The following is a 23,451-nucleotide window of genomic DNA, read 5'->3' as shown; positions in this document are numbered from 1 at the left end:
CAGTGCAATGTAAGCCATCGGTCAGTGGAACTTGAGTCAACTTACCTGGGGTTAGAAAACCCAGGGCTTGAGTATTTACACTGAGTGTTAACCCTAAGTTAAGAATTTTCTAACCTGAACTTGAACCTGGGGTTCTGGCATCCCCACTGCAATACTTAGAGCTGAGTCAAACCAACCATATCCCAGATTCCCTAGCATCCACCTGAAATGTGTTCACTCTAGCCCTTTGACCATGGTGCACTGTGGGAAAACCAGACTGTCCACTCTGCACATTACAGCAAGCTTGACTAGCCTACCGACACATTCTGCCAAGCAGTCATTTTTGGTCAATGACAGCTACCAGAGCCAGAAACATGGAGTCACTTTCTGAAGAATTTATCTTGCTTGTGTGTTCATTCCCTGTGTCAGGAAATGGGCAGAGCTTCTGTGAAATGCTGATGAACATTTCAGCAGCATTTTCTGATCCACCAGAGGCACCTGACACAACTTATGAGGGAGCAGGAGGAGGAGAAGGCAGAGGAAGAGGAATACTGAAACTGGCTGATGCTGCTCAATATATTCGGTACAGTCTCCGATGCCCCCTGTGTATACCATGCTTCTGGAGCAGAGCCACAAGCATAGACTGGTGGGATCATATCATCACACAGACCTGGGTTGACCAACAGTGGGTCTAGAACTTTTGCCTGAAGAAAGCTACATTTCTGGAGATTTGTGAGCAGCTTGTCCTGACCCATTAGCACAAAGACACAAGCATGAGGCCACCCCTGCCAGTCCAGAAGCCATGCTATAGCCGTATGCAAGCTGTTGCAGATCACTTTGGTGTTGGAAAGTCAACTGTGGGTAAAGTGGTTGTGGAGGTTTCTGAGGCAATTAGGTGTGTGGTTTACCCCAAGTGGCAGGCATAAAAGATATGCCTAAAGTAATTGATGGCTTTGAGAGAATGAGGTTTCCAAACCGCTCTGGGGCCATTGATGGGACTTGTGTGCCCATAGTTTGCCCTCCTCAAGGAGCACAGAAACTGCAAGAGTGCTACTCCATTGTTACGCAGGCCCTTGAGAACCACAGAGTGTAATTTATGAACACCTCCATAGGTTGCACTGGAAAAGTGCATAATGCCAGGGTTTTTCACTGATCAGGAGTCTACATACATGGACAAGCTGGAACACTATTCCCACCAAATTACATTGTCATAAATGGAGTTACTGACTACACCATTATTCTCCTTTTGCCTTGGTTTTAAAACCATACCCTGATTTTAGAGGCCCTGGCAAAAGATGGTTTAATTACACTCTCAGCAGGTGCAGAATAGTTGTTGAATGTGCTTTTGGCAGATTGAAATCCCATTTAAGATGTTTACAGACCTATTTGGATGCCAGTGTCATCAATGCTGTCTGCATCACTATGGCTTGCTGTGTTCTTCATAGTGTTTGTGAAGCCAGAGGTGAACCATTTCCCCCTGAATGGAGCTATGACAATGAGTGTCCTCTGAATGGGTACACTCAGCCACAAAGTGCACTACACATCTGGAGCTGGATGCCCCCAGGCAACAGTAGACAGGGATGCTTTGTGCTCCTTCATTATGGACGTGCATGGCTCAGTGGAAGAAGGGAAATAGCACCTTTATGAATGTCCTCGTTTGCGGGGTAGGGGGTAGAGGGACTCATTGATTGTGTGGAGGAGTAGGGTGCTTGGGGATGTGTGTGCGGGGGTTAGTGCCGTGCAATGTATTTAAGAATGGCATGGCCACTTACGAAATAGCGATTGGGAGGTTATTCACAGTAAGGATTGTTGTAAGGAAGTGATTAAAGTATGAATTTTTATAGGTAATTATATTGAGGGATAATTTTTGTGTACTAATTCCTAATTGTCCCTAATCATATGTTTACCTTTATTATTTTGAATACACATCATATGATGTGAAGCAGTCAGAGAAATAAATGTTCTTGATTAAATTAAAAAAAAACTTTATTCATAAACATGTATTAGAAAAGTACAATATTCACCCATTCCCAGGCAGGCCATTACCACACCAAAATCCCAGTGACAACGTAACCTTACAGAAAAAAAATATATAAATAAAACCCCAAAGTGTATGAAAAAGTGCAAACAGTGAAACCATGTACAAGACACAGGCCCCCTACTGTGGCATGTCCCCAGGCCAACTATTCTCAGAGACAATGCGTCAGGGAGGCATGCAGGGTCAGGTGCCCCCCAGCAGCCGGCCTGGGTGGGGAGTGAAAGGCAGGGGCGGCTCTAGAAATTCCGCCACCCCAAGCAGGGCGGCGCATTGCGCCGCTCGCGCCGCCCTTCCCCGGTCCCGCGGCCGGGGCAGAAGTGCCTGCGGACCATCCCGTGGTCCCGCGGCTCCGATGGAGCATCCGCAGGCATGCCTATGGGAGCTCCATCCGAGCCGCGGGACGAGCGCACCTACGGGAACTCAAGCGGAGCCGCGGGAAGAGGGGACCCTCTGCAGTCATGCCTGCGGCAGGTCCGCTCGTCCCGGGGCTCCGGTGGACCTCCCGCAGGCATGACTGCGGAAGGTCCGCCGGAGCCAAATGCCACCCTGCCAGGACAATGCTGCCCCACGCGCCTGCTTGGCGCGCTGGGGTCTGGAGCCGGCCCTGGTGAAAGGGGCGGGGCAGGGAGGAGACCCGTGGGGAAGTCACGAGTCCTTCCCTTTAGCTTGTGACACTCCAGTATGGGGAGGCACCAGTCGGCTATGCCTGTTCTCCTTTCCCTTCTTTTCCCAGTTTGCCATGTATGTGGTACTGTGGGAGGGAGGTCAATATGGAGGGCTGCATGGGGCAAAGCTGCCCTGCCCAGACACTCATGGGGCCCAATTGCATGGGCCACCCAGCCATGGAGTCTTCCAAGCTGCTTCTGGACTGCCGCACAGGGTAGCATGCAGGGGACTCAAGCTCTGTCGTGGGTGAGGCAGCAGGAGCTGTTACTTGTGCAGGCATTAGTGATATGAGCCACTCATTATTTCTGCTGAGCTCTGTCCCACTCCCTTATGCACCATTCCTGTTCCTGGAACTATGAAGCAAATGCCTGCTCCATGCTGAAACCCTGTCCTCGTGCTGTGCAGCCAACCTGAGCCTTTCCTCTTGCCTTGCATCATGCTGTCCTTCTGGCTTTGGTACTGGACCTGCTTCTTGGCCCTCTCCAAAACTTCAACCATAAATTCATCATGGAAACATTTCCTCTTGGAACAGTCCATGAAGCTACATTGGCCCATTTCTGCTTCAGAGTGGGCAAGCTGAGGCGGTACTGCAGCCAGCAAAGGTTGAGGGGCCTGGAACAGGACAAAACACAGCAGGTTATTGTCTCAAATAGCTTGCTGCAGAAACTCAGAAAAAAATAATTGTGGAATTTCAAGAACATAAAATGATACTTTTACAAACTGAACTCTAATATATTGCAAGAAGGATGCGACAGAACACAGAAGCTCCCTGGACACAGCCTGGTTAATCACAATGAAAGAATTGCAGGCCCAATGGTAAGTTAAAAAATGCAAAGCTGCATTTTTTTATTTTAGAAGATTGCAAAACTACTTAGGTTTGGGGGGCACAGCTGGGGGATACTTCTGTCAGTGGCAGTGCTATAAAAGCTTTCTGTACTATTTCAGGCCTTCCACATTTTGGAGGACACAATGGTGCTTGTGATGCCCAACTGGCGAAGGGAGATGTTATTCCAAGCTGCTGGTGGGAAACCTGCAGGGTATGCAGGTGACGAATTCAAACATATAGTGACTGAACAGCATAGCTATGAGTGGTGTGGTATAGTCAGCTACCAAGATGACCCATGAAAATATGCCCTTCCCTGAAATATGACTACCTATCTGGAGTTCCTGCTTCAGAAAAAAGTTATCAGCACTCAACTGTCAGCCCAGGATTGGGTCAGAATTCATGAGGGAATCAACAGGATGATGTGTTAGCTTCTACATGCCTTAACCTGTTATGACTACATGTAAACATGTTGAAATCCAAAGCCTTCCTCCTCCTCACCTTCAGCACATTGCTGGACAAAATTTCAAACCATAATCATATTTGGAACAAATGATTTTGTCACCTCTTGACTGCATGGACTACCTGTAACTGAAATGGACTAGATTTATGAATGCTGCATATTTCCGCAAACACACTCACAGAGTTCACTGTTTGCAGGCAGCTCAAGAGACTGTAGATGGTTACAAAGGCACCTATCTACAGGCATGACAATATGTTATTATTTTTAAGAAACTGCAATGGCCCTAGCAAAAATCTGTGTCTTTCTGGTAAAAATACACTTTAATGATGTTTACTATTTTCATGTCCCAGTCACCATTTTGAACTCCATGTGGTGGGGATGGGGATGGGGGCGAGTGCAACCACACTGCTGGCATACAATCTGCCATTAGTGGATACATGCTGCTAGCTGGTGAGTCTCAGAACTTTAGCACTGGTTCATAGAGTGGAAATCCCTCCCATTACTCTATTAATAAACATAAAAATGGAGCCAGAAACTTACCGAGCTCAGAAGTGGCATCTGTCCAGTCTGTGTCTGTTGCAGGCTCTGCATTGTGCTGTTCCTTCGGGGGGAGAGGCAGGTTAGAACAGCTCCTCTGGGTATGGACCCAGAATCCTCTGCTGCTGGCTCACATCAGTCCCTATGCTGGTTTTCTGGTACTCAGTCTTGAGCCACTTAATCTGCTCCTTGCACTGGTCACCAGTCCAGTAAATTTGAAAAACTTCCAGCTTCTTCATTATTTGCTAGTATGCATAGTCATTTCTGTTACTCCTAATAAAGTCCACAGTTTTGCTGGCCTTGCACCAGAGATCAGGCTGTGCTCCCATGACCATGAAGCAGCACAATTTGCAAAAGACTTCTGTTCAATTTCCATTGCAAACACCGAAGACTTTCTGATGGTGTTTGTAGCTCAGTGGTCAGAAGACAATGGAGGGGTTAATGCTGATTTGCTGAGTGGCTGCTGTACACCAAGAGTGGTTGCTTCCATTTTCAGCAGAGTAGATTTAAGATTCTTGACATAGAGAGGGCAAAGGAAGTTGGCCCATGGGATACATTTTGCAGACTCCCAGGACCTGAGTCAAGCAGGGCTGTGTCTTCACTGAAAAGTGATAGGGCTCGAACCTTGGATCAGGACTTGACCTGGACATAGACCTTGCATGTCTGCAGGGTTCTGGGACCCTGGGTCCAAGCCCTGGGTTAGCATGATTTGTGAATGGAAGGAGGGTTAGGCTTGAGCCTAATTTTGGCAATTAATTAATCTTTGATTATTAGTGATGGGATGTTAGATGGTGTGGGATCTGAGTTACTACAGAGAATTCTTTCCTGGGTGCTGGCTGGTGAGTCTTGCCCACATGCTCAGGGTTTAGCTGATCGCCATATTTGGGATCGGGAAGGAATTTTCCTCCAGGGCAGATTGGCAGAGGCCCTGGAGGTTTTTCGCCTTCCTCTGCAGCGTGGGGCACAGGTCACTTGCTGGAGGATTCTCTGCACCTTGAGGTCTTTAAACCACAATTTGAGGACTTCAGTAACTCAGACATAGGTTAGGGGTTTGTTCCAGGAGTGGGTGGGTGAGATTCTGTGGCTTGCATTGTGAAGGAGGTCAGATTAGATGATCATAATGGTCCCTTCTGACCTTAAAGTCTATGAGCCTGACTGTGAGCCCAATCTTACATTGCAGTGTAGACATACCTTATGAAGTGCTTACAGTGTAAGAGAGCTCATACACTGTAAATGAGCTACCCTTTGCTTGTGCACCACAACTCTCTGACCTTGAACTGTCTGTCCTCTGCTGCAGCCACTTATGAGTGGTTAACTACTACTTAGAAATTGAGTACAGCCCTTGCAACTGCATAACTTTTATAGCTTCCATGAGACACAGAGGCAAATTTGAGCTGAATAGAACTGATGGCTTTTCTGAAAAAATAATAGTTGTAAAATGAGTTTGTAAATTATTGAATATAGAAGAAATTAGAAGATAATACCTTGATGCATCTGAGTCACCCCTTGATTTAAATTATTACTTTTTAAAAATAGACACAAATGCTATTAACACTTGTATTTCTCAAAGTTCATGAATGCATCATTATTTTTTATTATTCCTGTGCTATTGATGGCACCGGTATCTGCAGTATTCTGTTTGTTCTTAACCTACTAGGGACTCTAGTGAGATGCTTTGTATTGTGTAAGCACACAAGAATTTTAATTAACTTCAAAAGGCACAGAAATTGGTATTTCAAGCCTGTGGCAGTTTTTAATAACCTCATAGATAGTTGGTACTTTTTACAGTGCTACTTGTTAAACATAGCCAGTGCCTCTTGTACAAAGTGACACAGCAGGCCTAAATTATGTGGCAAAACCCCAAAAATATGTGGGAGGGCCAAGAATAAAAGAAAAACTCTCCTTACAATCCCTAACAGCCTGCTTCTGCTATAGACCTTCTTCCTATCTGTCCAGCCAAAGGGGGTGGGCTTGGATACACTCGATGAAGCCACACCAGGTGCATAAGTATAACCGGTTTTATTGCCGAAGTATAATAAGCTTCCCAGCCTTCATGCGTTACTAAATACGTACTTTCGAGCAAGCAAGCAAGGAAGCAAGCAAGAATCAATGCTTACACCCTTCCGGTTATGAACAGTCACGGACCCTCCAGCCTTGTCACTGAGGGCTCGTAGCAGGCGCTGCTCCAGTGTGGGGAATTCCTGGGCACCCACAAGGCCTAGGTCCGCAGGTGAAACTGTTTTTCTAAAGCAATCCTCATAGCCATTTTTATCACCATCTCCTTCTAAAGGGGGGCGTATTCACACACAAGCAGGCTCTGGCAGGAGACACTGCTGCTCTCTATTCCCACACTCAACACTCTCTGGCCTTCCTTATCTCTTTACTTGTTTATTCAGTCGAGTGGCTGCAAGCCAGCCCCGCCTGTCAAAGCCAGTTCACTATAGCTCCCCCTGAACTGTGCTATAACAACAGCCCAAGGTAACCTGTGGTCAGCCCCAACAATATCACAGACCAAGCTAGCTCAGCCTGCCAAGCTCCCAAGGGGAGGGGAGGTTCCTGAGAGTCCAAAATGGGCAGGCTATGCCTAAGGCAGCTGCTGGGAAAGTTTGCCAAAGCAGAGTCCCAGGTCTGCTGGAGCTTAGTATAGGTATGTTCCCAGCTGACCAGCTCTTAGAGCCTTCAAGGGAAAAACAGCCCACCCTGACCTCCTTCTACTCTTGCTAAACTGTCCTGGTTCTATTTTGACAGAGCTCCTAAGATGCACAGGAGGCAGACATTTTGCATACAAATTGTTCCACAGATGGACGAGAATGCAAATATAAATGTGTAAGACAAATCACAAATTACTGTGTTATTCAGTGGGAGGGAGAAACCTGGAAAGCTATAATTCTGGCACAGACCTATGAATGATAGTGGAGAGTAAATTAGATAAACCCTTAGGTGTGTTTGAAAATCCTATCTGCAATATTGTATAGCCATTTAGAAATAAAGAGGCTATGTGATTTGGAGCTACATAATCAGAGGTATCAAATATAAATGTATACTATTTATAAACATTAGGAGTGTGCTTGGAATATAGTATTCTGTTTGTATATTTTACAAAGTTTGAAGCATATAAATGCAATGATAAAAAGAATTTAGTGACACATGGGTTGTGGCAGTAATGAGATGAATATAAAGGGCAAAATGAGCCTGAATATCAAGGAAAAAATTACTGAAAGAGAGATCCATAGACGTATTGAATGGTCAGTTTAGGGAAGGGTATAAGCCCTGTCTTTGGGACATTTAAACCTAGACTGGACAAAAAGCCCTAAAAAATATACTGAAGAAAACAAAGCTACATTGATAAGGGACTAGATGTCTTTTCCATCTCAAATTTCCATGATACAGTTTCACAATGAAACCATTTTATGCTTACATTTATGTTTATCAGATTTTTCACTCATTGCTTCAGATTTATACATGAATGATTAAAACTACTTATTCAATGGGATAAGCACATTAAGCATCCTGGGTGTTGTAAAATATTTTAGACATTCTAACATTGGAGTCAAACTTTAAGTTGCCATGGCTTGCCTGTGCAAGCCAAAGTTCCCTGCTTGGTGAAGAAAAAGTGAAGGAAAAGTGATATTTTAGTCTATACAGAAAGAAGATCTGGTAGGCTTGTACAGTATTCTACTAGACATTGTTCTCCTGAGATTCATGACCCTTATTGTGTTGTTTCTGATGTTGTATAATAGCCCAGTGTTGCCTCATAAGTCAAGGCCACAAGATTTAATTATTTCAAAAGTCTGGCTTTGACCCCCCCCCCCCCCCGTAATGCTTTTGCCAAGATTTATATTTGTAGGCTATGCATCCATTTTCACTAGAAATGGTCTGTAAAGTGAGACTTTACATAGTCTGCACCAGACTCTGGATCATCTTGCCTGGTTATTTGTCAGATTCAGCCCTTGCTGGGTAACAAAGAAACATTTTGAATCATTCAACTGTTAAATTAAACCCAGTACTGTGTCAACTTAGTTTTTATTAAGAAAGAATAAATTTTAATTTTAATTGGAAATAAAACAGATAGAAAGAAACAAAACATGCACATTCTGCCACATTCTGGGATCTGTTCAGGGAGTGGATCCCCCTTGAGTGGCTCTTCTCCCTCCTGCATGCACCACCTTCTTCCTCATTTGGACCCCCTAGAAGGCATTCTAAAGGCCTGGATACATACTGAGGGAGGGGGTGGAGACCGGGTATACCAGGGGAAGAGTGGGCAGGTTAGGAGGCTGGCCATGGGAATGGATAATCCAGAGCATAGTACATTGAAATGTAAATTTCATTATTGACTGAGGCCATTTGGGTGAACCATCATTTTATTAATATTTCCTCATTTAATAAATTTTAGTTCAGTTATTGTGAATAAGTTGGTCTACATTTGAAGAAAAAATTATCTTATGGACTTCTTTCTGTTGGAAATTACTACATTGTGAGGAGGTATATTTCTGTATTTATATAACAGAGTTAACAAGGACTAGAGATCTGTGGTTTAGCTTTCAGTTGAGAGATTTGTTCAGAAAAATTTAAAATATAAAAAATATTTTACTCTATATAAATTGAATTATATTGTCCTCCAATGTCTTTCTCGCCCCCCTTTTGTGTTCTTATCTTCAATCTCAACTTCCTTGTTATCTTCATGTCTTAAAAACATCTGCTAGCTCCTGCATGACTCATCAGAGGAATTGCAATAGAAATCCCTCGGCAGGATGCATTCGCAAGACATGAAAATAACTGTTGATTCTCTTTCTTCAGCAATAGAAACATAGTACCTTCCTGACTTCAACGTCTGATACAAAGAGGTGCTGAGCACTGGAAACTGGATTAAGTCCTGTTAGGACTTAATTAATAGCAATAAACTTTGGCTTGATATACATTTATATCTACAATTTGATAAAATATATGAAAAAGCCCTTCACATAGCTAAGATTATTAGCAAAAATGTGGCTCTTATTTATTTTGGCTAAACATTTTTTAAAGTGTATTATGTTCTGTTACGACTCTTCTGAACCAGCCTTATATTTTAAGGGCCTGTTCCTGCATGTTTTTAACTTTAAGTACTGTGAGTAGCACTGATGAAGTCAGTGACAGAGTGAGGGTCTAATTCTTTGATGAGCTTGCTGCTTTAATTCTTGTAGAATATTATTATGTCCCCTTATTTAATCATTGTCATTCAGCCAAGCTATACATACTTAGGTCATGTGCGGAATGTCCATGCTGAGAACATAGGAGACATGTTTAGACTTTGCTGTTTTCTTGTTAATCCAAGGAGCAATTCTGCACTATCTTCTTTTTCTCTTTTTATATAGCATCAGTGATTACTGATATGACAATGATTTTTATTCTGTAGATTCTGAAGCATTGCCTTCTGCAAGAAGTAATGCACATTATTACATTTTTTCTTAGATTCCAAGCGTAACTTCACAAGTCCCTTCTTATAGGGAATTTTGTTTTTCTATAGACTCCATCATAGTTCTTTGTCACAGGTATGTTAATCAGAGTTCCATAGGAGATGTATCTAATTATTTCTGAAAATAGGGATGGAGCTTTCTTTCAGGAACATTTGTGGTGGCAACTCTTCCCATGGCATTGCATAAACCTGGAACCAAAGATGTGTGCTAAGCATTTGCCTAAAATATGTTGTACTAGGTAAGAGACTGAGGTGACTTGAAGAAAACTTTTATATTTTTCTAAGGGCTTTTGTACACTTACAGCACTATAGCATTGCAGCAGTGCTACTGGTAGCACTTAGTGAAGACACTGCCTACGCTGATGATAGAGCTGCTTCTGTCAGTGTAGGTTCTCCATCTCCCTGAGAGGCGGCAGCTATGTTGACAGGAGAAGCACTCCCATTGACATAGCACTATCAACACTTGAGGTTAGGTCGGTATGTGACACTACACCCCATATTTGTCATAGTAATATTATGATATGATTATGGTATAATTATGATGCATATTATACAAGATGGGTCATATAAGGTGTCATTGGAAAGTTATGATTTGCTGAATATGATAATTCTATGTGAATGCATGTATCATTTTTGTATCTGAAGTTATAAATATTGACTATGTATTTGTTATATCTGTATTTCAGATGTGACACCCACTAGGCAAAATGCTTCCAGCCTAGATGGCTGGTTATGAAGGACTATTCAGGGTAATGGGACATTAGGAAAAAAACAGTCGGCCTTAGAAGAAGCTTATCCCCACCTGGTGAGCCTTCCTGAGAAAGCTCCAGTCAGCCTATAAGTAAAGGCTGAATTTTCCATACCCCTGAGCAATATAGTTATACTGATATTTTTTAATGTACACTAGGCCTAAGAGTAGTAAGAAATTTACAGTGAGCCCCTTCTACTGACATGGAATCATAGAAATGTAGTATTGGAAGGGATCTTGATAAGTCATCTACTCTAGTCCCCTGGGGTTTTGTCTAACCTGTTCTTAAAAATCTTCAATGATGGAGATTCTACAACCTCCCTAGATAATTTGTTTCAGTGCTTACCTACCCTGTCAGTTAGGAATTTTTTTCCTAGTATCTAACCAATTTTTTTCTTGCTGAAATTTAAGTCCATTGCTTCTGTCCTGTCCTCAGTGGATAAAGAGAGCAATGTATCACTCTATTCTTTATAACAACATTTTATGTACTTGAAGACTATTATCATGTCTGTCCTAAGTCTTCTCTTCTCCAGACTAAACAAACACATGTTCTCATGTTTTCTAGACCTTCAATCATCTTGTTGCTCTCCTCTGAACTTCCTTTTATTTGTTCACACCTTTCCCAAAGTGTGGTTTCCGGAAATGGACACAATACTCTACTTGAGGTCTTGTCAGTGCTGAGTATAGTGGAAGAATTACTACTTGTGTCTTGCTCCTGCTCCTACACCTGAGAATGATGTTCACTTTTTTTCAGCACTATTACATTGTTGACTCATATTTAGTTTGTGATCCACAATAACTCCCAGAATCTTTTCTGCAGTACTCCCTCCTAGGTTTTTATTTCCCATTTTGTATTTATGTGATTGATTATTCCTTCCTAAGTAGAGTACTTTGCATTTGTCCTTATCAAATTTAATCCTATTTACTTCAGACCATTTCTCCAGTTTTTCAAGATCATTTTGTAATCTAATCCTGTCCTCCAAAGTGCTTGCAACCCCTTCCAGCTTGGTATTGTCCATAAACTTTATAAGTGTACTCTCTGTGCTATTATGCAAATCATTTATGAAGATATTGAATAGAACCAGAGCCAGGACAGATCCCTGTGAGACTCTACTTAATATGCCACTTCAGGTTGACTGTGAACCATTGATAACTATTCTTAGAGTGTGGTTTTCGAACCAATTGTGCACTCACTTTATAGTAGGTTTGTCTAAGCTATATTTCTGTAGTTTGTTTATAAGACGGTCATGTGTGACAGTATCAAAGGCCTTACTAAAGTCAAGATATAACACATGTATTGCTTCCCACCCCCCTCCTCCCCACAAGGCTTGCTAGGTGTCAAAGAAGGATATGAGGTTGGTTTGACATGATTTGTTCTTGACAAATCCATGTTGACTGTTACTTGTCCCCTTATTACCTTACAAATTGATTGTTTAAGTAGTTGTTCCATTGTCTTTCCAGGTAACAAAGTTAATTTGACTTGTCTGTATTTCCCTGGGTTATCCTTTCCCCCCCTCTTATAGCTAGATACTATAGTTGCCCTTTTCAGTAGCGCCTGCTGACTTTAAGACATCCAGCTTGTCTAAGTAATTCTTAACTTGTTCTTTCCCTATTTTAGCCTCAGATCCTACCCCATTTGCACTGATGTTCACTATGTTAGTAGTCAGATCACTGCTAAGCTTTTTGGTGAAAAGCTGACACAAAAGGGGCATTTAACATTTGGCCATTGCTGCATTTTCTGTTATTGTCTTTACCTCCTCACTGAGTAATGGGCCTCCTCTGTCTTCCTTTTGCTTTCAATGTATTTGTAAAATGTTTTCTTGTTATATTTTATGCCTCTAGCTAGTTTAATCTTGTTTTGTGCCTTGCCCTTTCTAATTTTGTCCCTACATGCATGTGTTTTTTTAAAATACTGAACCTTCATAAATTGACCTAGTTTCCACTTTTTGTATGACTGTCTTTTGAGTCTCAGGTCATTGAAGATCTCCTGGTTAAGCCAGGGTCATCTCCCTATTTGTCAAATGTAGGACAGGCTCTGACCTATTCACTTTCTCCACTTTCTGTAATGACAAGTTGTCTGGAATACCTTCCAAGAACTTGTTGGAAAATCTGTGCTCTGATGTGTTATTTTCCCAACACATGTCTGGGTAGCTGAATTGCCCCATCACCACCAAGTCCTCTGCTTTGGATGATTTTCTAAGTTGTTTAAAAAAAAGCCTCATCCAGCTCTTTGTGCTGGTTAGATGGTCTGTAGTAGATCCCTATGATGATATCACTCTTGTTTTTTACCCCTTTTATCCTTACCCAGAGACTTTCAGCAGGTCTGCCTTCCACTTCTATCTCAATCTCAGTGAAGGTGTGTACATCATTGATATACAAGGCAATACCTCCTCTGTTTATTCTCTGCCTGTCCTTCCTGAACAAGTTATACCCTTCTATACCAATATTTTACCCATGTGAATTATCCCAACAAGTCTCTATGATGCCAATTATGTTGTAATTCTGATTATTTGCTAGTATTTATAGTTCTTCCTGTTTATTCCCCATACTTCTTGCATTATTATACAGCACCAAAGATATTCATTAGATTTTCCCACAATATTCCCTTCCATATTGTCTTTCCTTTTCCCCTACTATAATTGCCCATTTTCCTTCCCCAGACTCTGACCCTTCATCCAGATCTCCATGTTCTGGAATTTCCCGTGTGCTTTTGTCTCCTGCTACCATCAAACTTACTTTAAAGCCTCTTTCACTGGGTTAGCCATTTTGTATCAGAGATATTCTTCCCATTCCTGGCTAGGTGGCCCCCATCTCTGCTCAGCAGTCCTTTTTGGAAAAGCATCTCATGGTCAAGGAACCTGATGCTTTCCTAGTGACATGCACATTCTTTGTGTACAACCATATATATGTGGGAAAATAAGACTATTAGATGTGCAATTTTCTAAAGCTCTGTTTTGGTCTGAATCTGATCCTATTGAAGTCAATAGGAGTTTCTACCATTGACTTCACTGTAAGCAGAATTATGCTTACAGTGAACACTTCTGAAAATCCTATCTTAAGCTTCTAATAGCTGCAACTGTTTTGTTTGGACGATAAGGAGTCATCAATTTAAAATTGACATGCCCAGCGAAACAAACCTATTCAGTTTCAGTGCCCAAAAGAAAATTAGGCCCAGTGAATTTAATATAGAATTATCTGGCTTTACACCTTTGTCTTCTAATTTCATATTTTTTCTGTTTTTTCAGTGTGTTGTGTTTGCTATGACTTCTGGTCAAATGTGGAATCATATCCGGGGACCTCCATATGCTCATAAGAATCCTCAGAATGGACAAGTGGTGAGTGAATTTTTTCCATAAGTATCTAAATTGACTCGATTGCCACAGAGTTCTGCAAATCTAAAGTACAGTGGGAAAATGGATCAGGATCACAATTCAGGAGACGTGAACACTGCCTATTGTGGAGTTTAAGTTAAATTTTCAAAAGCACTCTGCACCCAACAGCTCCCATTTGGACACTTAACTAAGTAGCTGTGTCTTCAAAATATCTTAGCTTCTATTTGTGCACCTAAGCAAAATGGTTGGATTTTCAGAGGCACTCAACACCAAGCAGCTCCTGCTGATCACAGATAAATACATGATATGCTTTTTTGTAGGGATGTGCTAAGTAATAAGATTAAAATGTAAATGAGTCTGAACTTTCACTTATTCTTCAAGCTCAGCTCAGAAAACTGTCAACTTCCTATGAGCTGAGGGCTGCCACCGTTGTTGCTATGTATCCCTGCTACTGTTGTCAGAAAAAAAATGCTCATAGGAGAGAGAAAACAAATTTCCAAACGACTCCTCAACATGCACAGTGATTTGCTGAGAAGGGGGAGCAAAGCCCCCTGACTTCACCTTTGAGAATGTGCCAACAGGTGGTGAAAAGATGGCTCAGGTTATTATCCATCATTTTGAGTATTTGTCACTGCCAAAAAGTCATCGGAGTGGAAGCTTACAAGGCTTGCAAAAACTTTGGCAAACATCCACCTTTTTTCCTACTTAATGGAACTTCTAACCATTTTCAAGTTTTCCCATTGCTAGTTCACCTTGCCTGTTGTTTAGGCCTAAAACAATAAATCCTCTCTATTTCTTTTGATGCTTCATATCCTAATTGGAGTAGCAGAAAGTGATGGCTTGAATTTGATTACTGACCCACAGTGTACCCGGATTATAGCAGGAGATTGATGATATAAAATGACGTGATTCAGTCTGCTGCTTTGTTATGCAGAACTAGATCCAATAAAGTGATAAATACTGTCAGTAAAACATTGTGATTAGAAGGGTTTAGAATTTTTCATTAATGCCTTGGAGTATTTAATGTATAATGTCTTCCTACAGAGTGACAGAAAGGTGAAAGATGGCAGAAAAAAAGACACTGTCCTAAACAATTTCTTCATATCTAGTTTCATACATATCATCCTTCTTAAAGACTCATTTCCACTGTGCTGCCTACAGTGAAGCTAGTTGACTTTTATAAAAAAAAAATGCTGACGTTATTCCACTTCCCATAAATTTTGTCATCTCAACTGTCTTCAGATTGTGAGCTCCTCAGACTAGGGGCTGTCCCTTCTTGAGTATCTGGGAAGCTGGAATGTGAGTCAAGAGACCTAGATTCTATTCCCAACTCTGTCGCTGATCTGTTGTTACTTTCAGCAAGTCACTTCCTCTCTCAGTGCCTCTCTCCCACCTCTCACCCTTTGTCCATATCCTTTATTTAGACTGTAGGTTCTTTGAGGCCATGACTGTCTCATTATGATTTTATAAAATGCTTAACACAAATAATACGTTTTAGTTTCTGAGATGTCAAGAAGGATTTGGACACAGGCTACTAGTGGTCTAGTTTGTGAACTATTGACCAATGTAATTAGAGGTCAAAGCAAATTTCAGTTCATAACTGATAGATAGATCATCATTTTCAGAAGAATGATATAAGACTTATTAAACTAGAAGTTTAGTGATATTCAATATACCTGGGCATATTTTACTGTTTTTTTCCAGATAATAGTATTGTACATTTTTTAATGTCACACCCTCTAGGCTTTAATTACATATCTTTTAAGTTGGAGTCATAACAAATATATACAGTGGCATTTCTGTTACATTTATGTGGCATCTTTGTTAATTCATAATAGCACTACTTGGTACCGTACTTTATCACAATTTTTAATCTATACATCTTGATTATGTTTACGAACACGAGTAAGCAAAATTATCCTTGGACACATGAGAGATATGGATAGGTTACATCCTAATTTTTTTAAATTGTGTGTCCAAATTTGTTTTCACTTTTGTGTATATAATACATTGGATGCATAAGTATGACCCAACTGTGTGCGCATATGTGTATCAGTTGTTGCATGCACACTCTTGAAAAGGCATATAAAGGTGTAGTAGTTTTAATGTGAGATTTAAATCCTCCACATGATTGAAGGGATTCTCTGCTTTTGTGGCTAGAATCCAGGTTGATGCATAGTGCATGTTTTCACAAGTCCTGCTTAGCCTGAGATGCACCACACTTTTAAAGAGACAACATTCCATCTTAGAGCCATCCATGGGTACAAAATTAGTTTCCACATCTGATCCACTGTCCGCAAACATGGATGTCTGTGGATTTGCAGGGCTCTATCTTTATGTCAACTGTAAGTTTATAAGGTCAAAAAATATTTACTGCTGATGGTTGAGATATTGTTGCGCTGCACTTCCCAGATGTTGTGGGTCTGACCATCTGTGGGATCAGGTGGGATCAAGTTGGATTTTTTTTTCCACTTGGGGCCAAATTGGCAGGGTGTTGGGGGAGGGGGAGCTGTTCACCTTTCTTGCAGCATCATGGAGGCGCAGTTTCAGGTTAAAAGGAGTGTGAATAGTGATTTTTAAGGTTAGAAAGAGATAAAGAAATGTTTGGTTTATCTCAACTTGAAGCTGGTGTTCAGTGCAGATAAAGACTGAAGGAGCCAGCTCCCAGAGAGAAGTGTATATAAGAGGCCAAGGATATGGCTGGTGGACCTTTTTTGCCTGTGAAGTAATGGGGAAATCTTAAGCCTTTGCAGACTGAGGTACCTGTATTCCGCCTTGTTGGAGAAGGGTTTGCAGATTCAGAGATGAACTGAGTGTTAGGGGCAAGGCTGAAGAGGACCAACCCTGAATTATTGGTTATATGGTATCAGGCCATTTAACCCCTCTCTGGATTCAGTTAAATGCAGGGAGATAGTACAAGTTCAGTTAATAAAGTTACAGACGGTTTTAAATCCATCTCTCTGTTTCATTCACTTGCCCGTCCTGATCAATGGTAAATATTGGCACCCATTCCACTTTCCAGCTATGATAGGTGTTTGTCCAGTTTTGATGGAACTGCTTGATTTTTGTGCTCGTGTATTCACTCTGACTCATGAGAGAGGCTGCAGGATGAAATATAGGATTTTGAAGACTACATCATAAATTATTATCAGTGATGTCCCTTCGCTGTAAACTTGTCTAGGTCTGATAAAAGGGATGGTTACTACATAGGTGCTTTAAATCCCAAGGATTGCATTATAGATAATTATAATAGAATACATTTTCCTGCCCTTCTTTCCTCATTCAACCAAACTCCTCTTGAATCTGTACAGCTTTTTTTAGTTACCCTTTCATAGCACCCTACTAGTCTGTAATTACAAATACTTGATATATTTTTTGAAAACTGACTTCTGTTTACTTTTACACAAAATAAGTTTTAGTAAATTGAATGTACATGTAAATTAGCATAGTACAACATAATGTAAAGAAAATAAATAACTAGAGCTGTGTGATGCTGGGATTATTTTGCAAGTTTATTTGGCACAATTTAGATGTTGTGTAGTCTGGCACCAGTCAAGTGCTAATGGTCCACTTAACAGTATGATGCATCAGTGAATCCAAAGATTTATCAAGGATACACCCTTTAACTTAGACAACTTCATTTTACTTTGTACAAACAAAACTTTCAACATCTCTCAATCATTTTTAATTATTATAGGCTGGCTAGATGTGGTATGTAGTTTAGCAGATTACAGTCCCCTAGATGGAAGGATAATGTATACGACCTCAAAAATAGTTGAGTGTGTGTGCCTCAGAATCAATTGGAAGACAAAGACAGTTTCTGTTTCAAGCATGTTTTCTTATAGATTCCATCATTCTGAGACAGATTTATATGAAGGGCTGTGGCCTCAAGCAGCCTCTTTCTTTGTGTGTACCTATAGGTAGCAGGTCTGAGAGTCATTGCTTCTTGTTTTCCATTTTCCATTTCATTACTGTAGCATGGTGTAGTTTGTAGTTATTATTCAAAAGAATAAAAACTTTTTAAAAACTTCTTTCTTTAGTCCATGCTGTTTCAGATCAGCCGTTCTCTGTATATTTATCGGTTCAGTCATGGATTTTTTTTCTGGCTCTGGGCCAGTTCATTGGGCTAGCCCTCCATCTAACTTATGTGGTTCCATGATAGTTGGAACTACTTGAAGCCATGACTAATAGCTGCCCATGAGAGTCAATTAAAAAAAAATTGCAAAATATCTGTGATGGACCAAATTACCTGATTCTTTAAACGCCCCTGGGAAGGCATATTCAGACTTTACCTTTGTCATGAGTAAGCATTGGTTGAGGCAATCCTTAATGCAGGCTTTAAGAGTCCAGCTGATGAGGACTGATTCTTTCTTTATTTTTCACTTCCATGTTTATTTCATATTTCCAAAGCTATGTGCTTTGGAATAGAGGCAGAATTGTTATCAGATAAGTTTACAAAATCACTTGCATCCTAACCCCATTTTAAATCCTTCATAACTTCCTGAATCTTCACCTTTCAGGCTGAAATTTTCCAGGCTTCTGGTCTGACAAAGATGACTTGGGAAGGAAAGGGTACGGTGTGCAGGTGGGATTTTGAACAAAATTTGTTGTGAGTTTTAAAAGCAAGGGAAGTGAGGGAAGAAATAATTTCTCCACTGTGTTTGTAACATAGCCCTGTTGGCACAGCTGCTGCAAATAAAAAGCCCACTAAACATCCACAAAGTCACTTCATTGTCCTTCAGATCTCTCTCTGATGCTGTCTAAGGGGCATCTACACTAACACAGTCACCACTTTTACAAAACTGTGATAAATCTTGTGCAAAGTATGCCTTGTGAGGTCTCATTGGAAAAGTTGTAATCTCCTGATTATTATTATCTGGCTATACTGGGTATATCGACATTGTGTGTGGAATTATGAGATTTTGCTATATGTTTGTTACTCAAAGATGTTGTGGGTCTGAGATATGCCCACAGGTCAGCTCTTCAGGAATAAAAAGGGAACTGTAAACAAGAGCCTCATTTCCAAAGACACCTCAAATGGCACATGCACAGAACGTGCAAGCAAAATTTTGCAATTCATATAATGAACTGATGCCAAAGAATGTATATCATGGAACTGCTTGACCCCATGACACAGGATTTTTCCAGCAAAAAGGTTCAAGATATAAAGAGGGAGAACAAAGGCCACCGGTCACTTCTTTCCTACCTCATCTCTGGACTGGTGAATTCTGATGGGAATCTATTTGGGCAATCAAGAGAGACTTATATGAAACTAGCAGATTTAACATCCCTGCTCTCATTTTGGAATACGTACTTTGATCCAACTGTAATGTCTTTTATTTGATTTAACATTTTAGTAACTCTCATTTCTTTTTCTTAGTTAATACATCTTTACTTAGTTTGCTAAAGGATTCACTGCAGTGTTGTCTTTGGAGTAAGGTCCTAAGCATCCATTGACCTGGGTAAGTGACTGACCCCCTAGCGCTTGAAGAACCTAATGTGTGGTGATTTTTGGTTTTAATAACCTGTCATCACAGAAGTCCAGTTTGTCTGGGTGGCAATATGGACTGGAGTGTCTAAGGGAACTGTCTGTGGCTCCACTTTTAAGGTTGTATAGTGATCCAGGAGCACACATTTGTCTGGTTAAATCTAATTATAGAATAATAATAAGGTAATTGAAGCAGATATTTATGAAGTCACTGGGAGGTGAACTAACTCCAGTTCAACAGGTTAATTATTAATATTTGGAGGATTTTCTTGCCATGCTGTATTAGGAGGAGAACATCACCAGACAGACATTTTAAATTGTTTTATTTAACTAAAACAACATTAAATAGTCTGTATTTTTTTCTTCAACAGCAAACATATAATATTTTAACAAAACAAGCATATATGTCCCTCGCTTCTCACATTTATCTCCAGACCTCTTTTCCTTGTCCAGATCTATTCCACCCCCAACAATCTTCTATTCATTGAACTTTTTGACACTTTGCACTGTTAGAAAGGTAAGGGATTGACTCTGTGTACACAAATTTGCAGTGGGACAATAGAGTTGAGGTCTGTTATTTTTCACCTCTCTATATTATTTATTTATTTAAAAACATTTTTTGCTGTTAACAAGCATGTTACCTCTGGGGAGACAAATCCACAGTTTGAGAACTGCAAAACTAAACATCTCTGATGGTATATTCTAGAGTGGGCACTGAGTCCCATTGAGTAGATAGAAAGATTAACCTAAGTAATCAATACAGAAGCCTGTGGAACCCCATAAAATTGGGTCCCTAATCCATGAACAATTGGAACTCATTTACAAAACTTTTCTTAAACATTACATGAATATATTCTCATACTATAGAATTAGAATTTTTAATCTCTAATCCATGATGAGATATCTTTGAGCTATAATGTATCTTAATTAAAACTATCTTTACATAGGTTTTTTCCTCAAAAAGCATTTTATCAAAAAAATCCGATCTAAATAAAAAAATCTGCTTTTTTTTTTTAAATCATTGATTTTTACCCACCCTGGTTTTAACTCAGTTGTTTCCTTCTGTAAAACAGAAGGTAGCATAAATTAGAATATTTTTCAGTCTCATATCTGCATAATGCACTCTCATATCTTCCTCTGGATGGTATACTATGGGAGAAAACTGAACTGGAGAAAAGTAATACAGTTCATAACTACTTATAAACTGTTACTTGCCTCACATATCACCATAGCAGATTCATTGTACTTGTCATTATTTAAAATGACAACTTCATTTCTCCTTCTTAAATTCCTATCTTTAAAGAGCTTTTGTCTGCTTCACTGAAAAGCACTATTTACCTTGCCAATAACTTTCCTAAGTATCATCACAACTCTATCTTTAGCTCACCTATTACCCTTACAATATGAAGCTTGCCTCCCCAAAGTACTCTAATTCTGCACACATTATTTTGTATGACATTTTTCAACCATCTTTTAGTGACTTTAAGACTGTGATCATAATGTAGAACACTACCCTCACTTAATTGTTGTGATGTATTATTAGAAACTTTCTCAAACTTCTCTGTTGTGTTATTGAATATTTCTGAAAGTAAATGTTAAGGGCCTGTGTGACCCTTGCTCATGTTGGGTAGTACTTTTTATTTTATTTTTTTAATAGTCACACTGATTTCAGCTTATTCTAGTATTTGATCTTATATAAGGGTGGAGGAACCTGGTCAGCAATGTCTACTGTAGAAAATAAAACCATAGATTAGGTGTCTTTTTGTGGTACTTCCTTCAGTGGCTATTCAGTGGTGCTTTTCAGTTCTGTTTTGAGAGCCTCCCAATGAGTCATTTGGGGTCATTCACTCTAGTCTTTTGTCTTGGCAAGTGTTCTCTACATCAGTGTTCCATTTTTGGAATTCCTCTATACCTTTTGCCACAATAATTTTTTTAGAATTGGATGCAGATCTGTGTGACATTCAGCTCTGTCACTATTTTAGCTGAATCAGATGGTGCCGTCAGGTGTCTTATTGGTGTCTGATTAAGAATGGTCCATGGATGAGCATTAGCTGTCTGAAGGTCAGTAAGAGATGGTGAGTTTATTTCAGGTTTCTTAATTAAGGGTGTATGCTTGCCAGTGATTATGTGATTTTATAATATTGCAATCTTATTAGATTTTTAAGTTGCTTTTAGATAATCGTATAATAGGAGTAGCCTGGACTAAGTTCATTTATATATGTCCAGGAGATTTTGACTTTTCTGTGGTTTGAAAGCAACTTATACCATTATCCTTGTCTTTGTTTCTTCAAAATTAGTCTTCTGCAATGTATCCTACATGAGGCTTCACCTTAAAACTATTTGGAACCTTAGTGTAGTGCAGAATTGGGGAGCCCACCCTTGTTCTGAAGAAGTCTGGATTTGTGATCTTCATAACATACTGTAAAGCCCAAGAATTTCCTTGGGTGTGTGGGGAGGATTGAGAGATCTGGATTCAAAAATTCTGTAACCACTGATTTTTATTCTTGCACAGTACCTAAATTATCACTTTTCAAAGAGGAATGCCAACAATGGCATTCGGTAATCCGTATGTTCCTGAAATTAGGTGAAAATATTCACAGTTTCTCTGAAGACTTTTACTATTCGGCAATGAAAAATGAAGTAGTGTGTATCACAATATTTTCAGAGTATCTGGACTGTTACATTCATCAGTAGCTAAGCAGGGGTGAAATGTTATTTGTGACAACGCACTCTTAAGTATTGTTTGACATAGCTTTTTCATAGGATTCTAATTAAAATAAATTGAATTGGTGCTTTGAACCATTTCAAAGAATGGCTTTCTCTTTCAAGCCAAGTAAATTATAATAGATCATATTGCTTTTTTGCCTTCCACATATGTGGATAAATGTTTGAAGCATATAAAATACAGTTCAACATCATTGCATTCTAAATACATAGCTGTACACCAGATTTAAGTATAACAGTATCAGAATATAAAATCAGTCCTGCCTCTGGCAATGTAAAGGGGTAGCAACTTGCGAGCACCTCCTTGACCACTGCGCCTGTGGCTGGTGGGAGAACGTGGACCCACCCACTACTTTGGGTCCCAACCCAGGGACCCTATGACTAGCAGCCACCTGCTGCTTCCTTCACTACTGTCTTTTGCAGTATTCCTTGCATTGTTTCCCACTCTGTCCCAACAGCTTCTTGGGTCCCTGGCCGGTTCCCTGTTTAAACAAGGTGTCTCCCAGGCTTTCTTGCCCAGAGAGTCCATAACAATCCCTACTCTCTTCGCTCAGGACTCTTTCTCAAAGGTGCCTTCACCTGGTGAGCTTCTAACAAGTCTCTGGCCCTTCTTGTCAGGGCTCTTTCTCTTAGGCCTCTGTGCCTGGAGAGCTTCACAGTCCTTCCCCTGCCTAGGCAGAGTTTCTCCCCAGTCTCTGTACCTGTGGAATCTCCCAGCCTGCGACTGCTCTGTCCAGTTGCTGCAGCTTCCTCAGCCAGCCAGGAACAGCATCCTTCCCCTGCTGGCTCCAGCCAGCAACCAAACTGTCCAGACCCTGTAATTCCATTTATATGAGTCTTCTAACATCCGATTGACTGCTTCCTCTGCAGGCCACTTGGAAGACCCCACTCTACTGCCTTTTTGGGGGTCAGGATATGGTAGGACTGCAGGGCCTTCTTGAGGGTATCAAAGGGCCTGGTACATCCCATCACATACAGTGTTTGCAATGTACAATTATAAATTTTAGGTTGATATGGACATGTTTTACTACCTTATTCATAAATAAAGATTATAGAGTGTATTATCTTAACTTGCAAATTTAGCATCCAATTTTGCAATCCTTGCTCAGGTTCAATTATTATTTGTATTCTAGTAGTTCTTAGGGGGATCAAGTCCCATTGTCATGCTCTCTGAGGAGTCCTATTTAATTCCAGATCCCAT

General features: G+C 40.4%; 1 protein-coding gene across 5 annotated transcripts in view; it reads left to right on the top strand.

The window, feature by feature from the left end:
- Positions 1–23,451, top strand: part of TUSC3 (tumor suppressor candidate 3) — a 307,547-nt gene that overhangs the window by 178,516 nt on the left and 105,580 nt on the right. For all 5 annotated transcript variants that reach the window (XM_039542533.1, XM_039542535.1, XM_039542532.1 and 2 more), the window contains exon 6: positions 13,952–14,041. In XM_039542533.1, the coding sequence (XP_039398467.1) occupies positions 13,952–14,041 (90 nt within the window). The remainder of the gene's footprint in view (positions 1–13,951; positions 14,042–23,451) is intronic.

This window comes from Mauremys reevesii, linkage group 5, assembly GCF_016161935.1.
Source record: "Mauremys reevesii isolate NIE-2019 linkage group 5, ASM1616193v1, whole genome shotgun sequence".
In the NCBI taxonomy this organism is placed as follows: Eukaryota; Metazoa; Chordata; order Testudines; family Geoemydidae; genus Mauremys; species Mauremys reevesii.
Note: the sequence above shows the minus strand (reverse complement) of the source record. Positions and strands in the feature narration are given on the sequence as shown.